A 23,482-nucleotide genomic window follows, 5' to 3' on the forward strand; every position below is an offset into this window, starting at 1 on the left:
CAGAACAGGTCCAAAAGAGATGCCCACAAATGACAGACACAGGCCCAATCACACGCCACCACCCTTTCCAACGCAGCACACACTGAACCCTCTGAGCACTTTAGTCAACCCACAAGCACACAAAATCAAATCAACATGAACACAAAAACTGTAAACACCACATGAGGTTAACCAAAATGCCTAGAATGACTTTCAATGAAGATAAAAATATTTCTAGATCCACACACGCACTTTTGAAAGATCGCGACACGGCTCAACGTGCTGTGACAGCCCAAGCAGCCCAAGGGAGCAGATCCTAGCTGATTTGATCACCGTCAAGACAACTCGTCTTGTGTACGAAGCTTTCAGCTGCAGTGTGTGAAGTGCTAATGACAGTTCTCAAAGGGCCGTCACACACTCTGATCTGTGTTTTTATTTTCCCCAGAGCGCCGGCAGCCACGGATGCCGGACCGTTTGATGTCTCGTGCCGAGAGATGTGAACCAGCATTCTTTCAACTTCTATCCAGGTGGGTGTGTAGGATCTCTTAATTGGCTACCAATGCAGCTGTCTCGTCTGACACGCCACTCGACACTTCTGTGCTGTGAGTTACAAGCGTCTGATGTTTGTTTGTACGCTCGCGTACGCTAGCTTGCGCCGCTGGATTCGAGAAAGAGGCCCTGTGACTTTGCAAAAAAAGGATTCACATTCCTAAAGCGCTGTGGCCTTGATTTACTGAATGTTCGCATGTATAAAGCCTCGTCCAAACTTGATAGAAAGTACAAAAAATGTCTAAGCTTAGACATGACTCAATATACAAGCAAAAACTCATGTAAAAAGGGTTTATAATACAGCATTTCTGCTCACCACATAAAGTGAAATTTACAGCAAAAAACAGCAGCTGTTGTTGCCGAAACAGTAGCAACATTTTAGATATTACAGGAATTAATTTTTTTTATAGTACAAAACAGTGTTATATACAGTATATACAAAAACAGGAGAAATATAATTATATAGATAGTTATATAATTATAGTTATAATTATATAGAAAAATTATTATATTAATAATAGTGGGAATGTCAGTTTACAGTTTTTCACTGTAAATTATAAGAAGACTGTTACATTTTTACTTCCAAAATCTATATATTTAACAGTAAAATGTCCCATTAGATCTATTAGAGTTTTTTTTTATTATATATAGTAACGGAAATTACACTTAAGCAATTAACAAGTTTTTTTAATTATTAAATTAACATTAACTTCAGTTTTTTATGATGTGTGATTATATCACATACTTAAATGATATGGTAAATTAATTATGTGTTTACAATTAATATTTAGGGGGAAAATGCAGTGGCAGAAATTCAGTGGTGGGTCGTCAGGGCCAGCAAAGCCTTCTCTGCTGGCCTAAACACTATCAGAATCACTGATTTAGTTTAATATATTTTTCCATGAATGTGTATTAAATTATTTCCAATAGTCTATTCTCTTAATTTCATAGCTTTTCTCTTGGTTGCCCTGCTTCCAGCAGTGTATGTTTATATCAGAGCTTTTATCCAATCATATTTCAGCAATCGTGTTGCCAGGGTCAAAGAAATCTGCCTTTCTCAGGTTAAGATTTTCAGTGCATTTTGAAAAAATATTTGCCTACTATATTTAGTCAATCTAAAAACAGTAGTCCTAAATGACTGCAAAAAACAACCACACACCTCCTCGGCACCGGATCTGTGAAAGACTAGTGAAGATGAAAAACCACTAGAGTATGGTAGGTTCATTTTCATTTTTGACTCTTTTATCGCTTGATGCGTTGTATGCTGATGTTATTTGCGCGATATAAAGCCAGGTTTAAGTTTCCGTAAGAATATCTCACTTTCCCGAGTGGAGCTGTATTAACCGGTCTTTTCCTCCGGCCGCAGCGCCGCTGGCAGAGGCAGACCAGCGGGGAGATGAGAGTCACAGAGGTACATTAAAACACATGTATACACTTTTCTTCATCGTCTTGTATGAATTATTTTAATGTTACTTGCTCACTTTCCTAGTAAAGCTGTGCTAACCAGTATTTTCCTCCCGCAGTGCGCTGGCAGACCGGCGGGAGACTCGTGAAGACGAAATAAAGCAGTAAGAGAACATTAAATTGTTAGGTCAACTTTAAAACACATGTAATCACCTTATTTGTTTTATACCAATGCTATCTGTAAGGTATAAATACGTTTGGGTGAATAAATGTATGTAAGAACATCGGATGGACTGTATCTGTGTCATTTTGTTAGGTTAATGCTTCAGCTACAGATGATGTGTTGCGCAATTGTTAATTGGGTTTCTTTCTTTAGTAATGGCATTCATTCTCGCTACATAAGATACCTGTCTGTTATGTAGTGCCCTGTTATACTGCATTACTGTGTAATATTTATGGTTTCTATAGCCGTGGCATCATTATGATGGTATGAAGAGATGGATTAATTCATGTAGGACGCCACTGAAGGCCTAGGTGTAAAATGCACGGCCCGCCACTGCAGAAATTTTACATTTCTACATTTTGCCTAAACTGGCTGACAAAACAAAACAAAACAAAACAAAACAAAACAAAATAAAATAAAATAAAATAAAATAAAATAAAATAAAATAAAATTTCTGCAGGGCTGTTTGAGTCACAGCTTTTGTTGTTAGCTTAACATTTTGTCATCCCCTGAAATCCAGATCAAGTAAGTCACCTTGCACAGCAACTAAAAATGTAGCATTGAACTAACACTTAAACAAGTGAATTTTTTCTTTGTCTTTGCCGGGGACACCACAAGTGTCCTATTATTCAGTGAGAGCCAAGAGAGTGTGACATGACTAACATTTGGTGAAGTTACCAAATGCAAAACTCTTCTTTAAATACAGGTGTGACCAACTTATTTGCAAATGTGGATGTGCGCAGTTAATCTTAGTTAAATCACCCGGAATAAGCCTACAGACACACACGCAATCTGTAGATTGTACTAGCAAATTAGTATCCTTTTGTCGGGTACCTTACATTATTAGTGCACTTTATTTATTATTTATAGTAAATCTAGGTTTGTGCGTCCAAAACGCAACAGGAGCCGTGCTAACAGGACAAGGCTTGCATCGCTTTTTTTGTCCTTGGTAGAAGGGATTGGCAAGAGAGTGTGTCTGTGGTTTGAACTGTTAAGAAGAATTTGAAAAGATGACTGACACCTACTTGCTGCCTCAGAAGTCGGGGAGGCACTAGACAGAACTGATATCAATAAAACAGTCGAATCCAATCTAAAAGACCTTTATCCCGAGTGTTTAGGTACTTTTTGACTAAGCTTCCTCTTCCTCTTCCACCTCACACATATTGACAAGAGCTGTGTGATACTGAGGGAGACAGAGAGATTGAGTTTACAAAGACTTCAAGATGACTCTTGATGGCTAGCGGCTTTTTGGCCCTCATACGCTCTTCTGAACATACCCAGGGCAGTTGAGCTTCAAGAGGAGTCAGCCACTCATCTGACCTCAGGTTAGGTCTGAATGCTGGAGACATGTTGCTGCTTTTAGGTTTTAAAAAAAATAACAGCAGTGAGAAATAACCACAGATATTGCAGAGAAGTCTCATAAGGGAAATGTCACTATAGAGACGTTACCCTGCACCACGAAAACATAAACTCATTGAAGTAGGTCTAACTGCAATATGATTTTTCTTCAGGACACAAATTTTAGATTGGCCATCAAGTGGTAACCAAACACAGTACTAAAATGACATAAGTAAGCAAGCAATCCTTAAAGGGGTCATGAACCGAGAAACCAAAATTCCCTTGATCTTTTGACATATAAGAGGTCATTATACTATAAAAAACATCCTGTAAGTTTCAGAACTCAAAACTTTGTTAGTCTAAAAACAGCTTATAGAAGGCAGTTCCAAATGATGATGTTTTTTGATGTAAAAAACTTGATAACATTATAAGTGGACCTCAGAGAACAGTACAAAATGAAAAATAATAGCAATTTCGTGACCCCTTTAAATTCATATATTAATATTAATAATGTATCTTGTGAAATTTAAGATAATGATTTTCTGCTGAAAATTCAACTTTGCATCACAGGAATATATTACATTTTAAAATATACTTAAATAAAGTTTTCTTCTAAATTGTAATAATATTTCACAATATTTCACTGTTTTTATTGTATGTTTGATCAAACAAATATACCAACCCCAAACTTCTAAATAGTAGTGTACAATCACAATAATTAATTAAAAACTACAGAAAAGCACCCTATTAGTTGCCCATAAACCTTGTGTGCTATATCCAGTGCTTAATTTTTCAGGAACAGGATTCGGCAGGATCCGGCTCAATTTCAGATTTTGGATTTTTGCGTTCCGGTCATTGTTCTTAAATTAAGGATCCGGCATTAGATCGAGAGCAGGTTTATGTAGATTAGGGTGACCATACGTGCCATTTTCCCAGGACAGGGATTTCTATATTGCCTAAAATATCTAGGTTTTGGCTTTGTTTGCGTGTGCAGACCGATCGGTGTTTGACATCAAAATACCTCGAGAGCGTTTTGAAAACATAAGGAACCGTCTGTATGGTACTTTGATGTCATACACCGATCGGTCTGCACATGCAAACAAAGCCAAAACCTAGATATTTTAGGCAATATAGAAATCCTGGCCAGGACGCGTCCTGGGAAAATGGCACGTATGGTCACCAAATACATCTACTAATGTAGATGTATTTGGAGGTTATGTAGCCTTTTGGTCCTCAACATATTTTTGACCATGACCAATCAGCTTTCTTAAATTCAAACTCGCTCTCATTGATTGGTGCTTACTGCTTATTGTTTTGTGAGCAGCGGAACATTTGGAGAGAGTGTAATAATACCAGAAATACCAGAAATAATACCAAATAAAGTGAAATATTATAATGTATAAACATTATAAACACTATAAACATAGTGTTTAACACTAATAACATAAACATCACTCCAAAACAAATCAATTAAATGTAACGGTATTCAGAACAGAACAAGAATGAAATAAAAATATATAAAGCTAAAGAAACCAAAACAAAGTGAAACTGAAAGTACCAGGCGTTGGGCTCACGTACCTCTCTCATTTGGCACAAATCTGTTGCCATATTCGCAATGTATTTGAATGTTAAACTATTATTTATAATGTAGAAGCTTTGTAGGCCTACTTCACGTGCGTTCGACAGAAATATCCTCTTCACATAAGCAAAAATGTGCTTGGCATAACAGGACCAGTTATACCACGGACTATTTAAATTGACCAGTGTAACCTTTATATTTTTGGTTGACTGTATTTTATTTTGATAATGAACAGACTGCGATTTCAAGTTTGAATTGCGAATATATGTTGTTTGTGTGTGTGTGTGTGTGTGTGTGAGCACGCGAGGCGCCGGCGCAATTGAACAGCTTAAACATAAAATATAAATTTTTTGGTCATACAGATAAGAGTAAGACATAATTCGAAAGTACAAAGTGTTTACTTTTATTTTTGCACACTCAAAATAACAACAGAACATTTGTGCTTTTGTAAAATAAAGCAAGGATGCGTGTTTGTGGAGCGCCGCGCCTCGATCTGTTTTAAAACTGTTAATTATTTAAGTCAGATATTTTACGTATATTAAGCTATACCTTTTATAATATATACTGTGATTGAATTTTATTTTTATGAAAACAAATTTTGTTATTTTTAATGTAGCCTATCTTAGATATACATTTTCCTTAAAGGGGTCCTATTATGCTCTTTTACAAAGTCTTGATTTTGTTTTGGGGGTGTACTAGAACATGCTCTCTTGCTTGGTGGTTCGAAAAACGCATTATTTTTGACATAATTTACATTATTAAAATACCTTTCTCTCCATCCTGGCACAAACGGCTCGATTAGTTCTGGCTTTGATGAAGGTCCGCCTTCCGAAAAACAAAATGCGTTGTGTTTGGTTCGCTGTCCCAGTGTGTTGTGATTGGCGAAAAAAGTGAAAAAGCATAATAGGACCCCTTTAAATCATCCTGGCGACCAATTTTTGACCCAGGGTTTGAAATCCTGTGTCCTATTAGGTCCATGCAGAAATTGTGAACGATGCTATAATTGTGGCATCACCGTTTAGTGACGTCATTGAATGTTCCGGGAAAACTGAAGTTGTATTGTCAGTGTCGGTCACAGCGCCTTTTAATTGCTGTTTTGGATCCGGCAATTATTCATTTACAAATTAAGCACTGGCTATATCTAAAGTTTTTTGAAACCATATGATAGCGTTGAGTGAAGGACAGACTACCAAGATACTAAATACTATAGATTTAAATAGTTGTTTTGGTGAAACTGGATAAAAGTCGCTGGAGAAACGTTTACTTTTGAGAGTGCACTGGATACAGAGTTGATTCCAGCACACTCTCTGAATGTTTTTTGAACCATGCCCTCTTTTGCACTACAGCAGCGACATGAATAAAACTCGAGTTAAAAAATATGAATTATGAATCAGTCTTCAAATCATTAGAAATACTAGCCTCATTTTCTCCCTGTGATTAGACATTTCTACAGCGGTGAGAAGGAGACATAAATCATAAGAAAAAGAAGACGACAAATGTACTGTAAGAAAGCAACACTTTGAAATAAAAACCATGACCTGTTACTAGCCTTGTCACTTGCTCAGAAATGGTTTGCATGCTCTGGATGTCTGAGTTATTCGAGCCCAGGGGGGGTTCTGCCGACTGAAAATGAGATCCTACCCCAGAGGCCCCCCTAGATATGGCAGCCCTGTACACAAGGGCAATTCCTCCACTGCCTCAGTTAGTCAATCAGGCTGAGAGACAGAGAACAAGTGAGGGGGTGCCATTTTTGGGCAGCAAGCCTTGGATGCTTTTCAGTGAATATAAAATAAATTAGCTATTTTATATATATAGGAGAGGAGTATAGAATAAAACCAGGAAAATGAGAACCACTGAGAATGCCAAATACCATTGGAAGCAATATAATAACGTTCTGATCTTACTCACACATACACACACAGGAAAGAAAAACACAAATGAGATCAATTTTATATCTCAAGTTGTTTCTCCTAGACAGCAATGAGATTAAATGGAAAGCAAATGAAATCTCCTGCTCCCTAGATTTTGCCATAAAAGCCATTTTAGTAATCTTGCATCTGTTTCTTCTAGGGTTTCAAATTCAGAATCAAAAGTTAAAAGTTTTCAACATGAACCAAAACATTTCCCATTAAATAAAAGACAAGATAAAAAAAATGAAATTAAATAAAAAATAGAAAAGATGTGCTATCCACATTAATTTTATACCACAGCTCTATAATATCACTGTATGTTTAATTCGTCTGCATTTTTTATTTGTCCTCAAGGAATTTTACTCTGCAGCTTTTTTTGCATTTTCTCTACTGATGTGGGAAAATCTGTGAATACTGCAAAATGAACTTAAAAATGACAAAAACATATAGAGTCCTACTACCTATTTGTAGATAAAACACAATCAAACTAGCCAAGACATTAATAGGTAAACCATAATAGTTAGGGGATGGACAGCACATTTATTTTAGCATAAGTTTCGTTTTCATCTGCAAGGTCAATAAAAACGTTTAACGGTGCACATATACTAAGAGACAAATTGGCAAAAAACATACAGAACTTAGCTGGAATGAAATTCCTAATTCATCCCTTAAAACCTTGCTCCAAGTGTGAGCAGAATTGAGTTGGATTGTATTCACTTTCTCTCTGTAGCATTAGATTACAATCAGAGACATAATGAGGGGCTCTGAAATGCAATTATTTTAAATGGTATTGTAAAATGCTGTGTCCTGAGGGTTAATACTCCATGATATCGAATCATGGAAAGGAAAAGTAATGAACTGGCTCACAGACATGACTCTCCGCCCTCTGGTTTCCACCAACACACACACATACGTACACACACACACACACACACGCACACACACACACGCACACACACACACACACACACACGCACACACACACACACACAATTGCAGATGCATAATGAAAGCACATAAACATGATGACGATGTATTCACCTAAGGCCTTCATTAATAATTCATGATTCATATTCAGGGCTTTTATGAAAACGCCCTGGTATATTTTCAGATTTTTTTGTCTCAGTAAATGCAACACTCCTCCAGTCTGACCTTTTTACCTCTTCTAATGCAACATAACTGAGACGTTTAAATCTGGATGTTTAAGTCGCAAACATTCTGTGTCTGCATCTTGACAACGTGCCATTCCTCAATAATCAGATAATCTAATTAAAAAAACTGTGAGCACGGCAAGCTGTAAACTACAAGGGCTCATTTTCATGGCTGAGGTTTGAGATTCTGCTGAGGCCACGTTTTCTCCTTTAGAGTCTAACCCCATTGTACCTTCAGCCTCAAAACCCTGCCAATCTTCTGCGGGGAATCACACAAGAAGATCTCTGAAATGTCAGCCTGACAGAAGCACTTTTCCCTGCCCTTCCCACCACTGCAGCAGAGCCACCGGAGGACGGAAAAGGGTCACTAACAGTGTGTGCATGTGCACAAAATGTGTGCGTATGCATGTACAGCTGTTAGCTTTAGATCGTGACACTAGGGTGCCAGATATGCATGTATGGCATCTAAATCACTGTGGTGTTATGTAAAAAAAATGCAAAGTGTGTTTGTGGACACTCTTTTTTCTGCTGAGCTCCGGAAGTGAGCCCCAAGGCGAACCCCTTTGACCTTTCCAAAATGTTACTGCCCATTTGGCATGGCAGCCGCAGCTAATAAAACTTTTATAATCATGAATTTTTTATTCCAATCCCGCTTCAGGCCTTGGGCTAACCAGGACCATGGTAGCCCGAGACCCTGAGAGAGATTGAGAGATGTTGTGGGAGGCTGTGGCTTGAGGTTTCATCATTCTACCCCCTGAGTTTTGACATGTTAACATTTGGAGCAATATAAGTGGCATGCATTTCAGTTTTTTTTAAATGAAAATGTTTCTTTTCTTGCCTCTTCCCTCTCAAAAAAAACAACAACTAGAAAAAACTAAAAAACAATCACAATGAATTCTGGGAACTAACTGCAGCCCGGTAATAGCAGTCATCTGCGTAGGGTCCACAAGACAAAGCAGTCCTTGGTTTAAACGTTGCTTAGAAACTGCTGACCCCATATCCATATTTTCATGGCCAACTATGTATGGGTGAAATTAGGAAATTCAGAAAAATTCACAGAAGGTAATGGCGCTGGAGTAAATGTCTTAGGTTTTAAGGCAGAAAGCCCCCACACAGGATTTACATCTGCATGAGTCATCAGAGAAGAAGATTATGCAAGCTGCCCCCTGGTTCTTGTACAGTGTTTCATAATGACCTCCCTACACTCTAATGATGCTGACTTTCCATCACCATTTATGGGCCATATTCTACTCTGTAACCAAGCACAGTGACTTTTTTTCTTTTTTCATTTCCCTGACCTTCTGTGTGTGCATTTACATGATTGCATGAGTTCTTGTATGTGGGTATTTTTGTCTTTGCAACTATAAATAGGTATAGAGTGACTGCTCATGTAGGTGTATAGAACGACAATCCTGACAGACAGACAGAGGATAACAGGCAGCGACAAATAGGGGACATCTGGGAAAAGATACTTACGGTTGGCAAAGTTTGATGAGGTCCTGGTCGGTGGTGCCAGGCGGAAGGCCCCGGATGTACAGGTTGGTTTTACTGAGCTGCTCCGCTGCACTGTGGCTGCTGCTATTGGTGCTGGGGCTGGGCGGAGCCATGGGAGGAGGGGGCGGGGCATATGACTGCTGCAAGACAGAAAAAGGCACAAGTTGTTATTAAAAATTGATATGATTTATATTAGATTACTGTAATATGCACTTTGGAACAGCAAGATCTCATGACTTGAAGATAACAAAAATTAATCTCTAATGGGCATCTCTAGCCACTGTGAGCTTAAACACATGCCTTTAGGTGAAGAGTTTATGAGTCAATGAACCTTAGAGTCGACACCATATTTAATATAAAACAAGGCTGTGAGGGAGAGATCCACAGTCTATTCAATAGATTGTACAATCGTAATTTCTAACACCTTATCTAGAATGAACTGGACTTTTAATTTGGTTTCCAACCACATAAGTGCAGTAAGTAATATTGTAGCAATATTATAAAAGACAATTAGCAGTACTAATGTCATGAATAAAATGTACTTTACTATTCAGTAATAGCCTATTTTAAGTAAATTTGCTATGCTTAATTTTATTTTACATAAAGACAGGTAATAATTGAAACGTTAACAAGCCTAAGATGCAAATTATCTTACTCCATTCTATGTATTTGCAAAAATTTTAATAGAATTCCGGTCCTGGTTTCTGAATTGTCAGTTACAACATCACAAAAACAGATTAGTCTATAATAAATTGTCTTTGGTCGTTATTTAGTTAAGTAAAATAACTCATTCAAGCTCTAGCAAACTCTGCTCTCTTCTTGAACATGCGTTGTCCGTGACTGTTCTGGCGTTTCCACTTGCGTTCGGCGGAAGAAGAAATAGCCCCTATCATTCATACGCCATTATCTGGAAACAGCAAAGTAAATTTTTACGTATTAATGCTCATGATGTCATTAAAGTGAAGCCGCCATGCCGCCATATTGGCATTCCCTAGTATTCCCATACATTCTATTGAATTAATAGGAAATCATACGATTTTCATGAGAAAACATCACCTAACAAGTCAGCGTTTTTATATTTTAAGTATCCCTGTACATTCTTTCAATGTAAACGTCCTTAGCATGCAAACAGTTATTTGTTTAATGTCGGGAATTTCCCAAAGACTATAGAATACCCAAGACGTGTCACTTGTATAGTTTTGAATGGGGAAAAATGCAACGCTCAATATGGCCACTCTATCGAACGAAGCCCGGCCTTCTGAGTAAAAGAGCCAATCCCTAATCGGTAAAGTCAGCGCGTCACTGCAGCTGCTGTTAGAAATCCCGGTTGCTACAGAAACAGTAAGCGTTCTGAGACGTGCGTCTAGGACTCCGCATGTGCACTGGCAGATCTAGCCTGAGAAATAAGCTTTTTTTAACGCTATTTGAGTAAAATAAACAACATTTATGATACAGTTGCTGTCAGATTTCATTGGTGATTTCAAATATGAAATTTAATCGTAAGTTTGGCAACCAGTTTTGGAGAATTTGATGTTTCCCCATTCAAAGAGATAGGAGTTGCACTTGCATGCCCGAGAGGCGTTTCAAAGATGGCCGCCGAGTGACATGACTTGCCTTAAAGGGATGACTTGAGGGTGAATCATTTATGGGCTAATTTGCATTTTTGGGTGAACTAACCCTTTAAAGGGACTTTGGAATTTCCCCTGCTTATTAAAAAGTTACGTTCATATACATTACAGTAGCGTAGCCTACATCCGATGAACATGATAAACATCCGACAGACGAAATCCCTAACATATGTATAAAAAATTACAAAGTGCTCATTCTGAAATCTGAATAACGATTCATGCTTTGTAGTATACACATATACCTTAATTCGCCTTGTACAGTTATTCATTGTTTATGTAATTTTGTTATAGTGTTTTTATCCATAATGTAGGCTAACTGCAAATTGCCTATTTCAACAATGATTTCATTAACAACATTAATTTTGAAGCAGGTAATGATTTAAACGTTGGTTTAATTATTAATATATACACAATATTTTACATGGAAACGGTAATGCTAGTGAAACGCCATATTTGCGCGATCTTGGAGAGTCTGAAATAGATGTTGCTCAATCAGGACATTAAAAATATACACATCATAACTTATTCAGAGAAATAACGCTGACTTCATATGGTACGGACTTCAAGACATGAAGCTTTATTTCCAAGACGATGCATGGTAAACTTTTAATTTCAATACAACATAGAACAATATAGTAACAGAGGCTTGTATTATTCATTGTATATTTGAATCGATTTTGGATGTTTAATAATTCCTGCATAATTACGTACAGTACATAAAGATATATATTTTGTGTTGGATCAGTTACCTGTGTCGGCAAGTGTTCGCAGCAGACACACCCATTTAAATATATCAGGTATCCTGCCCAAAAAGACCATAAACATTGCAGATAACATCTGAAGTAAAATTAATTTACATATGTGTTACGGGGCAGACAAGACGTGAGACGTGCGGATCCATGTGCAAGCTTTATTCACAGGCGTCGTCAGAAACAGGCAGGGGTCAGACAATGGCGAACTGGTATGGAGAAGACAAGGCAAGGGCAATCCGGTAAACTAGCGAGGGTCAGTCGACGGCAAACGGAATGAGCGTAATCTAGTGCGGGAGCCATTACAGGAGTAAGTAATATAGATCAGTGGTATTAATATTATATAAAAATATAAGTAATATAAGTAGCATAATAATCTGTATTAGGATCAATGTTTACGTGAGGACTGATACTATCCATACAACAAGAGCACCGATATTTCAATTTCAATCCGCCCATCACTTCTGAAGTCTGGCCTTGTGCTCACAGCTGATTGGTCCAGAGAATGCACTGCACCTGCAGCTCCGACTCCAGTTTGGATGTATATTGTAAGTATTTTCAATACTTTGCCAGCTAAATCATCGTCAGCAAGGTACTTTACAACTACTGTAAAAAAAAAAAATGTTGACCTAACTCAAAAAAAAATAAGGGAACCTATCGCAATCAACTTAAGTTAACTCAACTAGCAACCGACAACTTAAAAACTTTAGTTCATCTAATGAATAAAAGTCAGTCTACTGAGTGTTAAAAGATCTGTCAGAGCAACCAAAATTTTTTAGTATTTAGCAACGCTAATCTTTTTTAACAATCTCCAGTCTTTTAGATTTATGTTTATTTTCAAAGCCTACTACATAATATGGGTAGTATTTGCCTCTTAAAACTAAAGAGAGTTCACAGACGGCCTCCATAGCCGTTACAGGACTGGCAGAGGGGTCCCAGACGGCCTCCCTGGCCGGAACAGAACAGAACGAGAGTTTATAAATGGATACCACTGACACCTCTGAAGGTTCTGCAGCAAATGCCGCCACCTCTAAAGGATCTACAGCAGTACCATCAGGAAACAGGGAAAGTTCATGAATATTCTCCTTAACAAAACAGGCATAAAAGATCTGTCAGAGCAACCAAAATTTTTTAGTATTTAGCAACGCTAATCTTTTTTAACAATCTCCAGTCTTTTAGATTTATGTTTATTTTCAAAGCCTACTACATAATATGGGTAGTATTTGCCTCTTAAAACTAAAGGCAAATATTTATGCTGATAGAAAAATGTATTAAACAAGTTGTAATGAGATGCACATATACAGTACCTCAGCACACTATTCTCAAACATGGTGAGGATCAACAAATTTTAAATCAGTAAAAATATGAACTCTGATCAACATGACAGCTAACTGACAGTGACAACAGCAGCAGCATAAATTAAGCCAGTAAAATTTAAAACAATGATAATATTTTAATAATAAATAACATAAAATGTTTTCAAGCTGCAATGCATGCTGGGAACTTGTGCAATAATGTTCAATCAAAAATTGTTTGTTCAGATGACTCAATTTGAAAAGTTGGGAGAACATTTGGATATGTTGTGAACAAATACTTGAGTATCTAAGTAAGGTAAACAAAACAACTTTTGCCAGTGACATGTTTAGAGTATTTTTGTTCAGTTCACACAAAAAAATTAAACTGACTTCTCCTAATAAAAATTCTTTGTTCAGGCTACTTTTGTACATTGGTTAGTAGAACTTTTCGAAAGTTGGATTTTTTTACAGTGTACTTATATCCCTCACAGTTTGTTTTAATTTGCGTCAGTTTAAATACAGCTTCTACCCTAACTAAGATTCAGTGAGGCTTTTGAACCGCATACACACTGAGCGTTCAATATTTTCTGACAGACACAGCAGTCAGATATAGAAACATCACTGTGACAGTTAGACTGTGGCAGGAGAGCTATTATTTATGTGTGTGTGCGCTTTCCTAGTGATGTCTATGTAATGGACTGTGTGTGTGTCTGGCCCGCGCTTTCTCTGTGTTTGCGATAATCATTGGCTGTCAGTTGTGCTGTACACTGGCAAGTCTCCCCTGGCATTAATCTATTACCTGCACTTCCCCACAGCCTGCAATTTCCTCCAGACAGACTTTAAGACAGACAGACAGACAGATGGGCCTATCGCGGCTCGAATAGATTCTGCATTCATATAATTCACACACCCCTGTCCCTCAGGCTACAGTTATGAATGAACCCATTGAATTCTCAGGAATACAACACACAGACAGGGAATAGAAGACGAAGAACTGCCATTAAAACACACGCATGTGCATAGAGGGAAATATATGCCTCATGTACCAAATGAAAAAGTAGGGGATTTTATATGAATATGAGAAGGTTGGGGCCTAAGCACATTGCATGAACAATTACATACATACCAGCAGTGTTGTTAATAGGTAACTAAAAGTAGCGCCATTACTTTATTTTCCTTCGCATGACAGTTCTTTATGTGTTGTAGCGTTTCCAGTAACAAGCTTCTTTTTCCAACTTGTAGTAAACAAACGCTTCATTTCTGCGAGTCCAAAGAGTGAACAAACACACACTCTTAAATGGTCGAGTGTATGTGTAAGCTAGGCCTGGAAAGTCATTCTAGTGAATTGGTTCGTTGTAAACCGTACCCTGACTCTTCCCCCCAAACCATATGGAAAGTCAGAATTATTAGTAAATCGGTTTGCCGTAAAAATTCCACTCTTTCATGTAATTCGCTCGAGAATTCGTTCGATAATTCAATTCGTCCTGGTTGCTTCCAGCTTCGCTACTGATTCGTAAAAAACTTCCTGTTTTACTTGCAGAAAAATATGATTACATGAATGAATTATATAAATAAATGGAAATATATATACTTTGTCAAAAGTAATGCAGAAGTAACTTAAAGTGTTATTTTGCCCAAAACAAAACAAAAAATGCAGTGATGCAATTGTTAATTTTTTTATAATATGTAATATAATATTGTATAGCATTACTTTTAAACCTAATGTTCCCCAACACTGATGCACACATAACTCTGCCCCAAAAGCTGTGTCTTAGTGTGCCAGAACCCTACATGAAATCTGGATATAATAAATACACCCAATTCCCAGAAACTATACACACCATATGCGTGTCTGACATGCCTGACATGGCTTCAGGCAGTCATGCACGCACGCATGATCTGACTGCACAAAAAGCTTCCTGTGTGAGTGGAAGCTTATCAGACCCACCCGGCCCAGTTCTCCTCAGCAGATCAGGGGCCTGGCCTCCGCAACACGATGCCGGGATGGAGACAGACCGAGTGCAAGAGAGCAAAAGCTCGGCTGATCAAAGTGCTCGCCACAGACACCTCTTTCAGCCAATTTGTGCAGCTGTCAGGGGCACGGCGATAGCGCGTCAGGGTGTGTAGTGTGTCAGGAGTCATGATGGGGGAAGCCTTTGAAACGTCAAAGGCGTTCACTTTGCCGTCAGACAGGCTGGGATTAGAGGGAAAGGGAGAGATGATGTTGCTTTTACAATGGACTCCAGCAGGAATCACACACATACACATACTCTTGGCGTCTCTATAGCCACACACACTAACAAATCCCATTCATTCATACAGCTTTAGCGGAGCCACTTAAGTCAAGCGAGGAGACCCTGGGAGACAAATTGTCTGATGATAGATGTGCTATTAGGCTACACATATGTTGTCTGAAACACATTAGCACATATAACGTTTACATTTGTGATGTGTTATCAGTTGACAACTGTTTGTCTTGGGGTTTTGCTTTGGTAAGATGTATTTATACAGTATACTTTGTAGTTGTGGCCTAGTGGTGTGTGTGTATATATGTCACTTAGGATGAACATTTTTGAGTTTTGGATAAAATTAATCATTTAACTATTATTTTACAAATGGAGAGCAGAATAAAAAAAAATCAAACATTCTAACTAACCTAATGGCAACTGACCTAATGGCAAAGTTCTTAAGACACGTAATGGCCCAAAAAAAAAAGGTAACTTAAAATCATTGCATATGATTAATTTCTTTTAACTGTGAAAAACTGTTAAATGGTTAACGGTAAGTTCCCCTACTATATACGGTGAAAAACTGTAATAGACACTTCATGTAATTTTACGGTAAAATACAGTTTTTGGAAGTGGAAAAAAAATGTATAATTTACAGTGAAAAAGTGTAAAAGGACATTTCCAGAATTCCTTGTGTTGCATTTCAAATTTGATGTTTTTTCTTTGAAATATCTGTTTCTTCTTAGTTTTTTCTTACCAGTTATGTTTATTAGGGTTGTATGTTACATCTAATGTTGTTAAATTACTGTTTATTGCATATTTCAGTTGCATGTGTGTCACGATGATGGTGTTTAGTGTTTGTGTGAATGACATTGTGCACCTTATATATACAGGTGCATCTCAATAAATTAGAATGTCGTGGAAAAGTTCATTTATTTCAGTAATTCAACTCAAATTGTGAAACTCGTGTATTACATAAATTCAATGCACACAGACTGAAGTAGTTTAAGTCTTTGGTTCTTTTAATTGTGATGATTTTGGCTCACATTTAACAAAAACCCACCAACTCACTATCTCAACAAATTAGAATACTCCATAAGACCAATAAAAAAAACATTTTTAGTGAATTGTTGGCCTTCTGGAAAGTTTGAGATGCACCTGTATATATAAATATATATATATATATATATTGGCCTTCTCAGCTTGTGGTGAGCTTTGGTTGCACCTGCACTTGCTTTTGGTGGTTATCAGTGTATTACAAAGGCACAAAACAGATTTCAGAAATTCAATAGGTTGGTATATTAACATTATATCAGTTAATAAAATACGGTTTTTAATTGTAAATTTAAGTTAAATATGTAAACCCTAAAATGTTGCTACTTTATTTTTTACAGTAAAATTCTGCCAACCACAGCTGCCAGTTTTTTTCCGTAAATTTTACAGATTTTTTTTACAGTGTAAGTACAGTTGTTGCCCAGCCCTAGCTAGTAATTGGTGGATGCTGTTTAGCTTTGGTGCTCATATAGTCTGCATGAGTTTGAGTCCGGCTTGTGTCATTTGTTCCATTCCTCTCCCATCATTTCTAGTCATCTCTATTCTGTAGCTTTCAATCAAAGCGGGAAAAGGGCTGAAGCCTTCCAGAGAAGAGGAAACCTGCTATTGTCCGCTAATTAAACAATTCCTGCCTTTCTTCTCCTTGTCTTTTGCTTTCTCTCATCCCTGTCTTCTACCACTCTAATGACTGTAATCTGTCCATTCAGCCCCCCTCTTCTTCCGCAGCCTGGCTTCTGTAAACCGTCTCCTCCCCACCCCCTCCTCTACTACGGATAAACCCATCCATCCCTCCCGCTTCCCCTCCTTCCCTCCGTATCCCAGGGTTGGCTGATACGTAGCTGGGCTCTGCTCTTTATGAAAGGGTGAGTGATGTGCACACACATTATCTCCTCGCTGCACGCCCAGATAGCCTTCATTTCCCTAAAGAGTACTCCAGTCACCAAACAATTAGTACTTCTTTGAGAGCCCTCAAAAATAGGTTTCGAATGGCCACCTCTTCTCTCCTCCAACCCCTCTCCCTCCCTCTGTCTGTCCGTCTGCCTTTCTCTCTCTCTCTTTCTCTCTCTCTCTCATTATTTCTCCTCTGCTGTTCTTCGCAGAGAGAGATTGACCTCTATCAGGTCAGCTTTCTTGAGCTGCCTGCTGAGTATGTGGAGTTAACCCCTGCCTCCGCCAACTGTGATTATGCTTAGGCTATGGAAATGTACATGAGTGCGCACACTGCATATGCATACATTTAAAATATTCCTTGTATTCACATATTGATGCATTACTGCATGTGATATGGGTCAATGATTTATAAGACTGTCCATAATAAAGAAAAAAAAATCTAGGTTAAAATTTTATTGTACTTGTATTCATGTTGGTTTCATTTGATTTGACAGCAAAAAAAAAAAAAAAAAGAAAATTATGAGTTTAAATGTAATGACTCAGAAATGAAAAGTAGTGTAAAAATATAATTTATTTTCCTCCTTTTGAAAACATGTGAGTGTACGCATCTTAGTCATTAAATTTTTATCTGGTCAGTATTTCAGTATTTTCTTTTTCTTTACAAATATTTATGAATTTTACATTTTGTAGGGAGTAACATCATCACTGACAATTTTTACTATCTGAACTAACTGCTTTGTCATAAAAATGTTAAAATATATTTTATTTTAAGAGACTTGACAAACACAGTCATGACTTTGATTTGTTGTACTTATTCAAATATAAATAAACAGTGGAGTTTTGTTAAAATATTTTTTTTCTAAAAAATAATAATAGAAAATTATGCCAAACTCTTATGAGTTTTATTTAAAAATATATCTTCATTATGATATCAGTTGTATCACCCTGACATTTCTGACTTTATGTAAAATATATCAAAGTGAATTTTTATTACAGAAATTAAAAATTTGCTCATTGTAGAAGAGGTGTATTCAGTCAGTGTAAATGCATTTTCAATGTATTAATGCATTAAAACATTTAAATGCATTAATGGATAGATCAAAGAAAAGAGCATGATGTCATAGACACATATGCCATAAGTTTTGCCACTCTTTCTTTCCAAATGTGGAGGAAAGGTCTCATAGCTGATCCATTACAATTTGGATTCTTCTGCAGACAGCGTTCGCAACACACACAAACACACACACACATGCACTCGGCCTCGCTCCTGACGCTAGTGATCGATAGTACATGCCGTGACCCTGCTGTCACAGGGACCAGAGCAGGACACGGCGAGCATTGCTCTCCTTCCCTCAACTCTCCCCCCAGGGCTCCTTGGGGCGAGGGAAAGAATGCCGGCTATTTAGGGAAAGGGTTTGAGATCCCCTGCATCCGGACAGCGGAGGCCCAAGGAAGTCCCAAAGATTACACTGAGAACTCTGCGCACACACACTCATCGCACATAAACACATGACTCTATCTGACCCAGAAATATATTACCACATGCATTAGCCCATTAGGCTCTCAAGAAGATCTATACGTTAGAGTTACTGCAGCAAAGGTAGGAGGGAGACTTCTTGCAGAGAGAGAGAGCGAGTGAGCGAGCTTTAAGCCTTCTGTGCAAGCAGGCATTGAGTGCTCTCTGCCATTAAAGCTCATAGTCGATAGCATGCTGCATTAGAACCTCTTTGAATTGCAGAATTTCATATGAAATAAAGAGATGGTCTTCTTCTACAGCTTTCTTTTGTGCTGGAGACATAGAAAGCGATCATTACTGATGAAATGATAAACATTTGCCTTCGCTGGCATGACATTGAGCCTGTCATTGGCTTGTGACTCAACAAAGGACACTTGAAGGAAGTGAGCATGTCAATAATCAGTGTCATGAATCCTGAAAATGTCATGTCCGTGTCATCCATCATGGGCCTTTTCCCAGAAACCATGTCTGCTTATGCTGTCTAATTATCCTGTAAATATTGAATCTTAAAATATTAAATGAAATAACAATGTTTAAGAGCAGATAAAGATTCAGAGGGAGGCAATGTCTCTTTTCCCCTCGCTTGAGTTCAGCGCAGTCTCATTAGATCCAAAAGCACAGCGTGAATGTGTAGGAGTAACTGCAAGAAAGAGGCTAAAAGTCATGTGACGAGGCAATGCCTCTTTAGCACTATGATTGGCTGTGAATGGGATAATACCCGCCTGTTATGTTCGCAACTGCTCCGCTAATTGGCCTGAATGGGTCAAACTGGTGGAAATAGAAGGACTAATTGACCCTTCACTACCTTAGCAACTGTTGCCATTGGCCATTTTTTCCTCTTTTTTATATATGTCTATGGAGGGCCTGTGTGTTTTTGGACAGTTTTATTGACATTATCCAAATGTACAACACCACAGTATTGCTGGGGCTCTTATAATAGTGGCACAAGGTACCCAGAGATGTTTTTTTTTTTGTTTCTAAATCTTTAAAGGGGTCATATGATGCGATTTCAGTTTTTCCTTTCTCTTTGGAGTGTTACAAACTCTTGGTGCATAAAGAAAATCTGTAAAGTTGCAAAGACTAAAGTCTCAAATCCAAAGAGATATTCTTTATATTGAGAAGTGCTTGAGGATTTGGCCCTCAATCCCAAATTAACACGTATAACATCAGTAAGAACAACTAAATTTGCTCTCAAGTAAATAATGCAACTTCTCTGCAGTCTTTAATCAAGTTACAGAGTAATTTAAAAATTCTTTAGAGAACAAAGGCAGATAAAACGCTTTGCAATGCCACAATTATGTAGTTCTTTGCTTTTGGATATTATGTAAAGTTTGTCTGAGTTAGCAACAGTAACCAAGGGGGGCAGAGCATAGGGAAAGGTCAGTGTTGACATGGCCGTATTTGGTCACATCCAGAATGTTTAAAAAAATCTGTAAGTGAGATGATTTTAGCAAGCACTCCACTTGGTTAAATTAAAGCTGAACTTTGCCATTTCCTATCCCAGTTTGAGTCATCTGAAAAGTCTAAATGCTGTGGCTCTCTGATGCTCTCTGATGAACTTTGTTTGTTTTGGCATCACCTGACAGAGCAACAATGGCTCAACCAATAGCGTGAGTGTGGGGGTGGGATTAATGGCAGACAGTTAGAGTGCTAGGGAAACCTGTTTGAAAAAATTCATTATTTTTGAAGATAAGTTGTCTGAATTGAACGAAGATGTTCACTTCCCTCCCAGAGACTTTTTTTTTACCCACATCGTTCACGTGTTTGACCCTTTTAGAAACTACAATGCGTAATGGATCACACGCAGACTAAACAGGTACCAGAGCACTGGTCTGTACCTTTCATAATTCTTTCTGTCAGCAGGAATGTGAGGACAAATAAGCTGGCTTTAATTTAGAAGAAACTCGTTGCTCCAGACACCCAACCACACTCCAGCTTGTTAACGTCAGGCCCACGCACCGTTAATGTCATGAACGAGTTACACAAACATTCGCCCAGACAGCACTAACAACATCTTCCTCACCGGCCTCTCTCACGACAGCACAGCAAGCGAAGGTTCACACTCAGTTTGCAATCAAACTCATCAGCCTACGCAACATATGACAATCCGCGCCTCATTCCGCACAGAATCGGCTTACTGACACTAAAATGTGCAATGAAAAAATATATTCAATTAGTAAAATGCTAAATAGAAGCATTTGCACTAGTGGTCTCAAACCTTTGGAATATAATTTATTTTATAATTTATATATAAATATTTTTAAATCTATACCTTATGCTGCTATAGAAAGCCATAGCACTTTGTGAATGAAATTTTGCACTGCAGTTCTTGGCCTCTCTCTACAGCTGCTGTACCAGAACACACACACACGCACGCACGCACGCACGCACACACAGATGATAAAGAGTCTTACATGCCGCATGTCCTTGTGCCTCCCTCCACATTGAGTCATCAGCCCTGCACTCCATTAATCACACATCATCAAATGTTGTCACATCATGTTAGTAAGTGTGTGTATGTGTGTTTGCGCGTGTGTGTGGTCTCCAAATGCGATCTATATTTTGTAGCCCCCATACAGCCTTGCACTTCCACTTGCTTTCAGATGTAAATAAATAAATGATAAAAAGGCGCAGATCCATGTCTCAATGTCACCCTCTCTGGGTGTTACAGAAACCTGAAGGTTCACACTCAGTTTGCAATCAAACTCATCAGCCTACGCAACATATGACAATCCGCGCCTCATTCCGCACAGAATCGGCTCACATCTGTGGCTCTGCTGTGATGACACTGAAGGATTATTCAACCACAATTGTTCGACCTCTCGAGTATTTGCGACGCATGAATAATCATCACCACTTCCTTATTATGCAGATATATGCTAATTTATCTTAAATATATTCAAAATGCACCCCGCCTCTTTCTTCGCTGAGGTCAAGGTTTAACTAAGTTGGCATGTATGGAAATGGGCTCAGGTTTTAATTGTCCATTTTTTTCCGAAGAGGAGGAAAACTTGAAATAAAGTTTGCATGGATTTAGATGCATCTGGAATTTAGGCCAAATTCTGAGTTAATTCGTTACACAACATTAGCGGATGTCTCTCTATTTAAATACCCCTTCCTTCATGACCCGCAAAATCCCCGGCCCCTCAGGGGTAAGCGCAGCACATTCAAATACGAGGAAACAATCAGAGTGTGCTTATTTGCATATGAACGGGAGATGGAAGCCCGCAAATCCGCGGCAGTCCATTTTAATCTGAGAATGACTTCCTCTTGTATTGTTAGGAGAAACAGTCTGATAGCATTCTCTCCTCTCGTCTCCCAATCTTCCTGCTGAAATTAACATCCGAATGTGCTGCTCGCTTCGGACCAGACCGCTCGGAGAGCTGTGCAGATGGTAGCAGTCCGCCAACCTCTGTTGCCCCGGCAACAAAGTGGAGGACATGGTGAGGTCTTATCAATCAATTAGAAACGTCTCTGTTCACTAGAAGCATTGAGTCACTGGGTCATGATTTCTCCACAGTTTGTCAAATTCATTAGGGCCCTTGCCAGAGCTGCATCGCTGTTCAAAAAAAGAGGTCTGTCGCCTCAGTCAGCAGGTAAATTTTTAAAAAATGTAATTTTATAGACTAATATTCTACACTCCCAATATAATTAAACTCCATTTAAGTTTGTAAAACACATTAGTGTTCAAATTGAATCAGTTTCCTTTAGGAGAATGCAGGATGCACAGAGAAAATCAGAGGAAGTCAATGAGCCTTTTTTGGTCAAGAGTCATACACAATTCATTTAGCTCGAGAAGAGCTCACTTCCTGTGCCTTCATTAAAATTCCTTCGTCAGGTTTGCTTTTGCAGCAGGGCTTCCAAGAACTCCGGACTAGACCCATTCAAGGGAATTCCTGTCTCCAGAATCCTTTTTTTGTTTCATTCCTAGAAGCTGTCTGAGGAACAGCCATTGTTAATTGGCATCACATGACAGCTGGGTGGGTTTAGGGGTCACATCCATGTTACAGTGATTTGATGGAGGGAAGCTAAATTAAATCATTACTTTATTCAGCACTGACAGTGATGTGCACACGGTGAAGTATCAGGCTAAAGGTTCTGCTCCTGGAAAATTCCACTGGATGGGATTCGTTCAACAAAGCAAACAAATATAGAAGTGAGTAAAATAAACATTTTCTGCACTGAAAGATCTTTAGACAACTCAGATCATGGGTCATACATTCTTTAAAAATGTCACAAAAATATACCATGATGTTACTGACATACTACTGATGTGTGTTTATACTGTACATATAGTATACTGTAATATGGTAGAGAAGTAAAAAAAAAATTTAAATTTAATTTAATATTAAATGCATATATACTGTATATATATATATATATATATATATATATAAATATATAATTCATATAATAAATAAATACAAATCATATAGGGTTTAAATAAACTGTTATATTTTTTGTTTATTTTATATTTAGTTTATTTTTGTAACTG

The 23,482-nt window shown here is 38.0% G+C and overlaps 1 protein-coding gene across 2 annotated transcripts in view; it reads right to left on the reverse strand.

Annotated features, from left to right (window-relative positions):
* LOC107730162 (RNA-binding motif, single-stranded-interacting protein 3) overlaps positions 1-23,482 on the reverse strand; it is a 145,430-nt gene that overhangs the window by 102,556 nt on the left and 19,392 nt on the right. For both annotated transcript variants that reach the window (XM_016540927.1, XM_016540918.1), the window contains exon 2: positions 9,610-9,767. In XM_016540927.1, coding sequence (XP_016396413.1) covers positions 9,610-9,767 — 158 coding nt within the window. The remainder of the gene's footprint in view (positions 1-9,609; positions 9,768-23,482) is intronic.

This window comes from Sinocyclocheilus rhinocerous, unplaced genomic scaffold (genome assembly GCF_001515625.1).
Source record: "Sinocyclocheilus rhinocerous isolate Xijiao unplaced genomic scaffold, SAMN03320098_v1.1 scaffold2448, whole genome shotgun sequence".
Lineage (NCBI taxonomy): Eukaryota > Metazoa > Chordata > Actinopteri > Cypriniformes > Cyprinidae > Sinocyclocheilus > Sinocyclocheilus rhinocerous.